The following is a 12,094-nucleotide window of genomic DNA, read 5'->3' as shown; positions in this document are numbered from 1 at the left end:
TGTCTCAAATACACATACATGCAAAATTCCTTGATTGAGTCCTAGCCTACTGAATTCAACAGCACACTGAAAGGATCATACATGATAATCCAGTGTGATGCATCCCTGAGATGCAAGTTTCCCTCAACATACACAAATACAAAAATGTGATGTCCTCCATCAGCAGAGGGAATGATTGAATCAAAGCCATCCTTAATTTATTCATAAAATCATTAGACACAGTTTTTTCATGAACAAAACCACATCTTCATCATTTAAAAATAACTCAATTAAAAAGGAGAAGGAAATTACCTCCACATGATCATGGCCACTATGAAAGCCCACACCTGACAGCATATTGAACATAACATACTAAAAGCATTCCTGCCACATCAGGAGCCAGGCAATGATGGTCATCCCCAATAGAAGTATTCCACATGATAACGTGAAGAATAACTATGCTGCCTCAAACCATGTCATCGTGTCACAGTCCTTATTTGGATGAAAGTCACAGTCCTTATTTGGAAGAAACAGCCAGTCCAAGGACACTCAGACCCTCCTGTGTCCCTTGACAGCAGGATATAAATCTCCCTTGGGAAACTCCCCTTCCCTGTACCAGGAGGAGAGAACCATCCTTAGCACCAGAATAAGGAACACAGGGACAAGAAGGATGTGCAAACAAACCTAGTTACTTGACTAATTAAATACCCGAAAACCACACCTTTGCCTTGACTCTTGCCAAATCCAATGTTTTGTTGTCTGAAAGTCACAAGTGCCACCTGCTTTGTTCATTCTCTGGGTGCCATATTATTAGGAAGCCCAGGCACTTGCAAAATGAAATTTATTCTCCCCTTTAGATCAGTCTTATGTCAACTGAATCCTTATACCGGGTGAAAACCCAGAAGAAAAGAAGGAAAAAGCATTCTTCTCCTACAACTGGAAGAAGTACCCACAAACTTTGGCAATAAAAAGAAATAAAAGACATTTAAATCAGTATGGAGGAAGGAAAATTATTTGTGTGCAGATGACATGATCTTAAACATAACAAAACCCTAGAGATACCACAAAAAATATTAGAACCAGTTTTTTAAAATGAGGAAAAGTGCAGGATGCACAATGAGCACAATGAACAAAGAAAATAAATAAAAATAAACCACCTATGATTCTACACACCAGCATGGAAATATATGCAAAACAAATAACAAAATTATACAACTGAAAATGGCACAGAATAAAGTACTTGGGATTAAACTTTATAAAGTATGTAAAATAATTGTAGAGCGAAAATGACCTTTGTTGATGAAAGACATGTAAAAATGCACAAGTTCCGCAAATATACCTGTGCTCACTGATAAGAATTAATCATATTGTCACAGCACCATCCACACAAACTAATGTAGAAATGCATCCCAAACCTGCCATTCACTTTTAAAGAATCAAATCTAAGTCTGCAGTGTGATATATATGTAAGAGAACATGCAAATAGGGCCCTCTCTGTGCTGATAAAACCAGCCCAGCCCGACCATGCAGCTGGGAGAGGAGCCCCAGCTCCAGGGGTCCCAGGTGTTCCCATTCTGTGATCAGGACAGAACACAGACACCTCATCATGGAGTATGTGCTTGGCTTGGTTTACCTTGTTGCATTTTTAAAAGGTAATTCATGGTGAACGAGAGACACTGAGTATGTGAGTGGATATGAGTGAGAACCAGTGGATGTGTGACAGTTTCCTGACCAAGATGTCTTGCGTCTGCAGGTGTCCAGTGTGACGTGCAGCTGGTGGAGTCTGGGGGAGACCTGGTGAAGCCTGGGGGGTCCCTGAGACTCACCGGTGTAGCCTCTGGATTCACCTTCAGTAGTTCCAGCATGAACTGGGTCCGCCAGGCTCCAGGAAAGGGGCTGCAGTGGGTCGCGTATATTAGTAGTAGTGGAGGTAGCACAAGCTACGCAGACTCCGTGAAGGGCCGATTCCCCATCTCCAGAGACAACGCCAAGAACACGCTGTATCTGCAGATGAACAACCTGAAGACTGAGGACACGGCCACATATTACTGTGCAAGAGACAGGGTGAGGGGACCTCGCTGGGAGCTCACAAGCAAACCTCCCTGCAGGAGGGGATTAGCACCACCAGGGGGCGCACACTATGTTTGTGTTGCCAGGAGCAGGTGCAGATGGAGGTTACAGGCAGGTTTCCTGTCAGGGTCTGGGGCTTCCTGTCCACACAGCAGTTTCCCCAGGGAGCCTCTCTGGACACAGGATTCTGTGCTTACCTATTAACTCTCTGAATTAGATACCTGTTGTCATAGGAAAACTGCACTAACATGCACAAAAGACACAGTTGTTTGCATTGCTTACTCCTGTCCCTCAACATGAGTGAATTACAGATTTTCTGAGGCACAACATCTGAGCCATTAGAGGAGTCCCAGATGCACTCCCTGTGCAGACAGGACCACAGGATCCCACAGCTCCCCATTAACTTCACCCAGCGCTTGTCCCAATCAAACAATGTGACACTCCCTCCTGGCACTTGCTACTCAGGACGTTAAATGAGCTACAGCTTTATTCAATTCCTCTAAACAAGAGATAAATCATCTCCATGTATTAGTCTGGATTCTCCTGAGGAACAGAACCCAAAGCACATTGGTTTCCATGACTAAAGAGGTTGGGAAGTCCCATGATCTACTGTCACAAGCTGGAGACCCAGGAAAACCAGTGGTGTAATATGTCTGATTCTGACCTAGGGTCTAGTCTCAGAACGTAGAGATCTGATGTTATAACTCTCATAACAAGGGCCAGAGGGGACCACTGTTCCAGTTCAAACAAGCACATGGGAAGTAAAAATGAGGGAATTCTTCCTCCCTCTGCATCAGATTCTATTCAGAACCTTAATGGAATGGGTGATGCCCAGACAGGAACCATGGAAGGAAATGCCAGTCTCTTCTGGAACACATCACAGACATCCACAGAAACAGTGGTGAATCTGGGCACCCATGACTCAGTCAAGATAACCCATAAAGTTAATCATGACAAGTCAACTTCCTGTAAACGTGGAGCTCAAAGACTGAGGACTTGAATTTAAATTAAAAATAAAACAAGAAAATTAAATACATACATATATGAACTATTGGGACTACCTCAAAATAGCACGCTTCTACACAGTGAGGGAAACAATCAACAAAACTAAAAGGCAACCTATGGAATGGAAGAAGATATTTGTAAATGACATATCCTCAGGGTTACTATTCAAACTATGCAAATGTTTTTAAATTATTTTCACATTATCAGTAGAGAGTGTGTCCATGCTGTACAGCATACTGTCATGTGAGAAGCAAAATTCGTGTCTTACACTTTTGTTTTGTGTTAGGATCTCACTGAACATGACACCAACACTCTTCACAAAACTTGAACCATACAGTACAGTACTTTTAATTACAGGGGTAATGTTGTGGAGACCCCTCTAGAACTTAATCATCTTGCATAACAGAAAATCATAGGCCTTGAGATCTACTCCTCATTGCCCCACCCTGCCAGCCCCTGACAACTGCCATTCCACTCTCCATTTTATTGTTATCAAATCCCAAATTCAGCTGAGTATTTCTGGAAAGGTCAATGTTCAAGGTATTAGTTTTGGTGGGAAAAGAAGTTGAGCTTTATTTAGGAGGCCAGCCACCCGGAGAAAAGGCAGACTCTTCTCCAAAAGCCAACTCTGAGGGCTTCTGCCCAACCCAGGGGATTTTAAAGGACTAGACGGTACTTAAACAAGGGAGTTCCATGGTCGATACCATTTTCGATCATGTGCAGCCTCCATGGTGCAAGCTGCCAACATAACCTCAACTCCCCTGCATCTATCTCCACCTGAGGAGAGAAACTCACAGGCATGGGAGAAGACTGCCAGATGCCAGGAAAGAACCACAATAAGGGATTAGAGGGGAAATCCCCTGGGGCTCACACATGTTCAGCAGTACTTTCTGTTCTCACCAAATGGCATAAGAAAAAACTAAAATACAACCTTGTACTTCACCAATCATGACACAGAATACTGGATAATGTTTCCTCAGTAAACTCAGAGGAAGCTTCAAAGCAACAACCAAAAGGATCAAATGGCTTGCAAACTAATAGCCAACCAGAAGAAGACATGTAAAATTACAAAGCGATGTTTTTCAATACGTACAAAGGTAAAATTGACAGTCTACCTCCATATCCCATGGAAGTAGGAAGCATTGGTCTCCATAATGAGGAAAAGCAGTCATCCAGAAAGTGACCCAGCAGTACCACAGGACGTGGAATTGGTAGAGAAGTTCAGTGTGTTATAATTGCATATCCCGTATCCAAGTAGAAGGAGAAAAGATGGAATGTGTTGAATAGAGCCGTGTTTCTGGGTCCAATTCCCTACCCATGTCCATGTGAGCACTGTTGACCATGGCCCACCTGACTCTCCACATCCACCCCAGGTGAACTGATGAGCAGGGTCACCCAATGCCACACCCTGTGACTGTTACCTAACCCCACAGGTGGCCCCGAGGTGTAGGGTGCTGGCCACCCGGTACAGCCCTCTGTTCTGTCTGATGGTCTAGACCTGACTTTGCTGAGGATCCTCCATTTATCCATTCTCACTGGCAGATGTCCCTGAGCAGGGGCATGAGGCTGGCAGAGGGCCAGGTCACCCTGAGGGCACCCCTCTTGCTGTTTGCGCTCTGGGCATTGCTGGCTCCTGTCCAAGGTTCTCAAGGTCGTCCCTCATGGCGCTACATCTCTTCTGAGGTGGTAATTCCCAAGAAGGAGTTGCACCACGGCAAGGGCGTTCAGATGCCTGGCTGGCTGTCCTATAGCCTGCATTTTGGGGGCAAGAGCCATGTTATCCACATGAGGCACAAGAAACTCTTTTGGTCAAGACATTTGCTGATGATGACTCAGGATGATCAGGGAGCCTTGCAGATGGACTACCCCTTCATCCCTCCAGACTGTTACTACCTCGGCTACCTGGAGGAGATTCCTTTTTCCATGGTCACCATGGACACGTGCTATGGGGGCCTTGAAGGTATCATGAAGTTGGATGACCTTGCCTATGAAATCAGACCCCTCAGCGATTCCCAACGGTTTGAACACGTTGTTTCTCAGATAGTGGCAGACACCAATGCAACGGGACCTACTTATAACCTGGGATATAAGGGGGATAGGAACCCCCTGTTCTCTCAAGCAAATATCAGTGCAGCCCCCAGGATCTCTAGTAAGTTGTATTCATCCCATCATGGAATTTTGAAAGGACTTGTTCTCGGTTCCAAAACAATGTATAGTGTGTTCAACAACGTGTCAAAATGTGCCCGATTCCTCATGAGGCTTGTTAGTTTGACTGACTCAATGCTTCAAGGTATTGATGTAAGGCACTATATTTCCTCCATGGTCATTTATAATCTGGAAGATCCAGTTGTCTTGAACAATTTTCAGGTGCCAGGGAGTCCGATTCATATCTACTTTCAAAGACACTTGTTTGTTGCTTTTAAACCACATACAGCTTTACTTATGAACAAAGATGCACCACATGAACTTCAGTTTCAGCCAGCCACATATGCGGTATGCGGACCAAAATCCATCATCTCGCTTGCTTCTCTAGGCAGACATTTTTTATTGTTGTCTGTGTTAGTAGCCCAAAAAATTGCAAAATCTATTGGTATTTTTTATGACAATAAGTTTTGTGCATGCCAGAGGAGGTCTACCTGCATTATGAATCAATACCCTATTATGACAGATTCTTTCAGTAACTGTTCCTTCATTCATATGCAGCATGTAGTGGTGAATAATTTTTGTGAGTGCATATTTGACTCAGGACTTTCCTATTTCAATAAAAGCCTGACTCACGATCGTTGTGGAAACTATGTAGTGGAGCCAGGTGAGCAGTGTGACTGTGGCTCCTTCAAGCAGTGCTACAACAATCCCTGCTGTACGAGTGATTGTATTCTAACCCCTGGCAGCAAATGTAATACAGGCAGATGCTGTACAAACTGCACCTATTCCGACGCTGGGACACTCTGCAGGCCAATCCAAAATATATGTGATCTTCCAGAATACTGCCGTGGGGTGTCCGTGGAGTGCCCTGATGACTTCTATATGCAAGATGGAACCCCGTGCACTGAAGAGGGCTACTGCTATCATGGAAACTGCACTGACCGCACTATGCACTGCCAAGAAATCTTTGGCAGAAATGCTGTGAAGGGTGAAAATGTCTGCTATACCATAAATCAAAAAGGCAGCCGATATGGACACTGCAGAAGAGACCCAGGGGTATTCAAATCTAAACCCTGTTCCCCCACAGACATGCAGTGTGGAAGGCTGCAGTGTAGTAACGTCACCCATCTCCCTCAGCTGCAAGAGCATGTTGGATTTCATCAGTCTGAGATCTCAGGATTCTGGTGTTTTGGGCTGGATTCGCATCGTAGCACAGGAACAACCGATATTGGTCATGTGAGAACCGGTACCCCCTGTGCTCCTGGAAAGTTCTGTCAGGATACCTACTGCAATGGCAGTGTGGCTCAGCTGAACTATGACTGTATCCCGGAGAAATGCAGTCACAGAGGGATATGCAACAATAACAGGAACTGCCATTGCCACGTAGGCTGGGATCCTCCACGGTGCACTGAACGAGGCACTGGTGGGAGCACAGACAGTGGACCCCCTCCAAGAAGAATGCGGTCAGTCAGGCAAAGTCGTGAATACGTGGTATATCTCAGAGTGATCTTTGCTAGAATCTATGCCTTAATTGCTGCATTCCTCTTTGGTGTTGCCGGAAATGTCAGAACTATCAACAGACAGAAAGTTACGGAAGAGACTGTTGATCAAGACAATGCATAATTCAGCCTCCAGACCCCTAAACAACTATAGACAATCCACATGGCTCATCTGTGAAAATACAGTAATCAGGCGGCACAGCTAACATCCACGTTTCCAGGGGTCTGCGGGAGACACAGGGGTCCACAGGCACATCTTGGACCTGACACCAGGTCTCTGATGCGTCACTGAGCAGAACTCTGAAATAAAACTTGAAAACTGCATGCTTGTGGCCTCTATGTATTTTGGTAAGCCTGTAAGAGCCCAAACGGTGCCTAAGACTCTGTGCAGAAGACCTGAGTCAGCAGCTGTGTCTTGGGCTGAGGTTTCTGGTTCCAGAAATAAGAGAAGTTGCCACAAGCTCCTTTAGGGACAAATTCATGAATTTTGCCCAAAACTGTGCTCTTGCACACTGAGCTTTGTCTCATTCTTCAGGTGACCTCTCATTTCCTGGTCCCAATATGGGTTCAGGGTGATGGAGGGCTACCACCCACCCATACTGCCTGTCCCACACTGAGGTGTCTGTGGGCTGCCAGGGAAAGGGACATGGATTCGATCCCAGCCAGTGCAAGCTGTGCCTTCCTGGAGAGCAAATTTCCGAATGTGGGAGACTGAGACTATGAGGCTGAAAGTAGCCCCCAGTTAAATCAATCAGAAAGGTAGGCACAAGTGCCTATGGATGTCTCTGGCATTCCGAGGGAGCCCGATGAATATGAACCCCTTTTCTCCTTCTTTTCTCTATTTTTCAGTGAGTTCATCCTTAGATGAGGGTCTGCCTAGGATTTCCACTTTGGTTCTCCCAAGAACCTTCTAGAATCCTGCAGAGTTGAGCCTGTGGAAAGTTAGGGACCCTTTTTCTAAATATTTTTTACTATTTTTACAGTTGTCTAGAATATATTTTAAATCATAATAGTGATATTAAAGTCTGTTTATCTTCTTCTGAATTGAAAATATACAACTTTTTAATAGTAATTGATTAGGAAATTTTCAGAACTAAATAGTAACTGTTTCAGAAATTACTTTGGAATAAGAATTTATCCCATAATTCACCAATAGATGTAAAACACATGAAGCACATAACAGGATTTTCACTTCAGTTCATACCTAGAATCCTTTTGTTGGTGCAGATAGTCTTGTAAGTTGTACCAATGTGTCCCCATGCATGCACTTTGTCTCAAAGACACATGGTTACACAAAGTATTAGACTGCCATGTGTACACATATTCTCCACGTTCCAGGGCAAACAGGTAATCATACTTTCCCAGCACCTCCTGAAATTCCCGTGCAGCCACACTGCATGTTCCCAGCAAGAATGCGTCCAGGAATGTTTGGGAAGGAGGGCCAAACAGGTGCCCCGGCCACCTGCTCAGTAAACTACAGAAGGATGCTAAGTGAACTGTGGAGTAACATCAGCCCTTCTGTCTGTTTGGACACACGTGTTACAGATGCAGACCTATTCAGTTAACACCATACATGTGCTGGAAACGTGAGTTTACCTTCAGGATAAAGTAAGAATGGGTCCTGTGGAGGATCTAGCACCCACAGGCCACACCCACTAATTGATGGGAGTCTACACACCAGCACACAGCGATGTGGGCTTCAAGTAGAGTGCTGGGTCTGAGCTGACAAGCAGAATGTGGCTGAACCTAGAGCCTAGAAAGGTGAAGGGAAGGAAGAAATTCTCCACCAAATGTTCTTGTGGACCAAGAACTAAGTTCACAGGACCTGGATGAACAGGGGAAAGAAACCAAAGTTCATTGTGTGTGCACAGAGGTCCCCCTAGATACACTTTAACTAGATCAGAGAAGTGAGGGCCCCCTAAACTGACATTAATGAGCTAAGCAAAGTGAGTGCCCCCTAGAGTAATATTAACTAGATAAGTGAACTGTAGTGTGCCCCCTAGATTTACTAACTAGATAAAGTGAGTGCCCCCTCAGATATACACAAATCAGATAAGCTAAGCAGGTGCCCATTAGATTTATATTGACTAAATAAGTAAAGTATAGCGTGCCCCCTAGATTTACATTAACTAGATAAGCTAAGTGAGTGTCCCCTAAATTTACATTAACTGGATAAGCAAGGTGAGTGCCCCTTAGATTTATATTACTTAGGTAAGTGAAGTGTAGCTTGCCCCCTACATATACATTAACTCCATAAACTGAGTGCCCCCTAGATATACATTAACCAAATAAGCAAAGTGGAGTACCCCCTAGATACCCATTAACTAGACTGGCAAAGTGACTGCCCTCTAGATTTATGTTAACAAGAGAAGCAAAGTGAGTGCCCCCTAGATGAATAACTAGATAAGTGAAGTTAGTGACCCCTAGATTTACATAACTAGATAAGCAAAGTTTAACCTGCCCCCTAGATTTATATTAACTACAAGAGTGAAGTGAGTGCCACCTACATATACATTAACTCCATAAGGGAAGTGAGTGCCCCCTATATATACATGAAGGAGGTAAGTGAGGTGAGTGCCCTTAGAATTATATTAACTAGATAAGGGAGAGAGTGCCCATAGATATACATATACTGGATAAGCAAAGTGAGGTTTCCCTAGATTTACATTAACTATCTAGGCGAAGTGTAGCTTGCCCCTAGATTTACATTCACTACATAAGCAAAGTGAGTGTGTCCCCTAGATTGACATTAACTAGATATGGGAAGTGTAGCTTGCCCCCGAGATTTGCACTTACTAGATAAGCAAAGTGAGTGCCCCCTAAACATACATTAACCAGATAATTAAAGTGAGTTCCCCCTATGCTGACATTAACTAGATAAGCGAATTGAATGTGCCCTAGATATACATTAATTAGATAAGCAAAGTGTGCTTACCTAATGTGTCCCATAGATTTTCATTAACAAGACAAGGAAATGAGTGCCCCCTAGATTTACATTAACTAGATAAGTGAAACGAGTGCCCCATAAATTCACATTAACTAGGTGAGTTAAATGAGTGCCCACTACATAAAAATTTACTGGATAAGTGAATGATCCCTAGATTTACATTAACTACATAAGGGAACTGAGTGCCCCCTAGATTTACATTAACTAGATAATCACAGTGAGTTTCCCTAAATTTATTTCAACTAAATCAGCGCAGTGCCCCCTAGATTTATATTAACTAGTTGCACTGGATCAATATTAACTAAATAAGTGAACTTTAGTGTTCCCACTAGAATTACATTAACTACATAAGGGAACTGAGTGCCCCCTAGATTTACATTAAGTAGATAATCACAGTGAGTTCCCCTAAATTTATTTCAACTAAATCAGTGCAGTGCCCCCTAGATTTATATTAACTAGTTGCACTAGGTCAATATTAAGTAAATAAGTGAACTTTAGTGTTCCCACTAGACTTACGTTAACTACATAAGGGAACTGAGTGTCCCCTAGATTTACATTAAATCGATAAGCAAAGCGAGTGCCCCCTAGGTCTATATTAACTAGATAAGGGTGATGAGTGCTCCCTAGATATACGTTAATGAGATAAGGGAAGTTAGTGACTCCTAGATACACATTAACCACACAAGCAAAGCATTGCCTGCTGTTTTCAGCAAAGCCAGAAAGCAGTGTTCTGCTTTGCAATGTGTTCCCTGTAATGTCCTACACCAGGACATACCTATTTGATTTCCCACATGTCTGACTTACTTCACTTATCCTGATGCCCTCAGGATCCACCCATGTTGTCGCAAAGGGCAAGTTTTCATTCTTTCTTATGGACGAATCATAGCATTCCACTGTACATACAGGCCACACTTCTTTTTACCCATTCTTCTGTCTGTGGACACATAGGGTGTTTTGGTTCTTGTAAATAATGCTACAATGCACAAGGATGGGGGGAATGAAGATATCATTTAAAGTTAGAGTTTTCACTTTCTTTGGAAAGTTGGACTTCCACAAAGACTCCAGTCCATGTGTGATCAACTAAGACTGTTTCCCAGAACCTCGGAGACCACAGACAAGAAAGGTGGAGCAGGTTCAGGGGTCACTGTAGAGTCCATAGCCACACTCAGGTATGTTCACCTATGCATGTGTAGGGAAGACTCTTCAGGGGTCCATTGGCATATGGAGCTGGATCCCACAGGGCCCAAAAATGCACATTTGTTTGTGGATGGATGCCAAGTTTTGGATGGGGTGTGAGACACAACACAGGGACATCTTAGGCTGCTAGGAGGCTGACATTACCCCTCTACTACACTTCCAATTCTTTTGTGAGATTCAAAAGACAAAAGCATCAAGTGTGACTATAAATCAATGCTCATGGGTACACAATACATACAGATGTGGCCTGTGACATCAGTAGAGTGGGGAGTTGTGTGGAGCCGTTAAAGTGTACTTGTCCATGGGATTGAATTTAAGTAGTTATCAGTTGACAATAGACTGTTACGGCTTTAGAGTGTTTTGTGTAAGGGCATGGTAAACCCAAAGGATCTATCTAAAGAATGTGCACAAAAGGAACAAAGAAGCAAATGAAAATGTGTCACTGCAAAATATCAACTAAGCACAAAGGAAGCCATTCATATGGGAAATGGAGTACAAAAGCTGTGAGATGTAGAAGGAAAACACAGATCTTATGTTATGTCCCAATCACAATGAGGAAAAGTGTTCACCGTTCTTGTTTTGTTTTGTTTTGTTTTGTTTTGTTTTGTTTTGTTTTGTTTTGTTTTTACATCCCAAATTGCTTATGATCTATCCCCTGGCCATAATGCCTTTAATTTTCTTCAAAAATGCCACGATCTCTACTTAGCACCAGTGTCCTAACACTTGTTGTTATGGCTGTTGTTTCTATGAGTGTACAGAATCACATGAAATTATTCCCAACAACACAGACACATGCACACTTGTATGAAATCTTCTCTGTGCATAAACATCTTTAGGGTTAATATCACATATTGTATAATTTGCAGTCATGTCCATGCATAGTTAAATTATTACTAGCCAAATGTGTATAGGAATGTCTTCTAGGAATACCTTTTTTTTTTGGCCCCAGATTTATTGAGATATAATCAACATATAACATTATGTACATTTAAGGTGTACAATGTGATGCCTTGATACATGTATATAATGCGAAATGTTTACCAAGTTGAAGTTAGTCAATACATTCTTCCGCTAAATTATGGTAAGAACATAAAGCAACTTTCAATATACAATATGTATATTAATTATTGTCATCTTACTATACATTAGACCCATGGAAGCTTTTTGTCTATCTTCTAACTGGAAGTTTGGACACACTGAGCAATGCCCCCCCCCATTTTCCCTGCCCCTCAGTCCCTGGAACCCACCATTG

At 43.0% G+C, this 12,094-nt stretch overlaps 1 protein-coding gene and 1 gene segment (V, D, J or C); both read left to right on the top strand.

Annotated features, from left to right (window-relative positions):
* Positions 1-1,710: 1,710 nt before the first annotated feature.
* Positions 1,711-4,550, top strand: LOC123386263 (the record flags this gene model as incomplete). The annotated part of the segment is given in 2 exon segments: positions 1,711-2,043; positions 4,488-4,550. Coding segments are annotated over 2 exon segments (396 nt in total), but the record flags the coding sequence as incomplete, so codon positions are not given.
* Positions 4,551-4,562: 12 nt separating this feature from the next.
* On the top strand, positions 4,563-7,022 carry LOC123386293 (disintegrin and metalloproteinase domain-containing protein 21-like). Its single transcript, XM_045060715.1, has one exon. It carries the CDS (start codon positions 4,597-4,599, stop codon positions 6,820-6,822), a length of 2,226 nt encoding a protein of 741 aa, XP_044916650.1. The 5' UTR covers positions 4,563-4,596; the 3' UTR covers positions 6,823-7,022.
* Positions 7,023-12,094: the final 5,072 nt, after the last annotated feature.

This window comes from Felis catus, chromosome B3 (genome assembly GCF_018350175.1).
Source record: "Felis catus isolate Fca126 chromosome B3, F.catus_Fca126_mat1.0, whole genome shotgun sequence".
Taxonomy (NCBI): domain Eukaryota; kingdom Metazoa; phylum Chordata; class Mammalia; order Carnivora; family Felidae; genus Felis; species Felis catus.
Note: the sequence above shows the minus strand (reverse complement) of the source record. Positions and strands in the feature narration are given on the sequence as shown.

Excerpts from the sequence above, each read along its gene's own strand:
- LOC123386293 (XM_045060715.1), top strand. The coding sequence starts at position 4,597 with ATGTCCCTGAGCAGGGGCATGAGGCTGGCAGAGGGCCAGGTCACCCTG.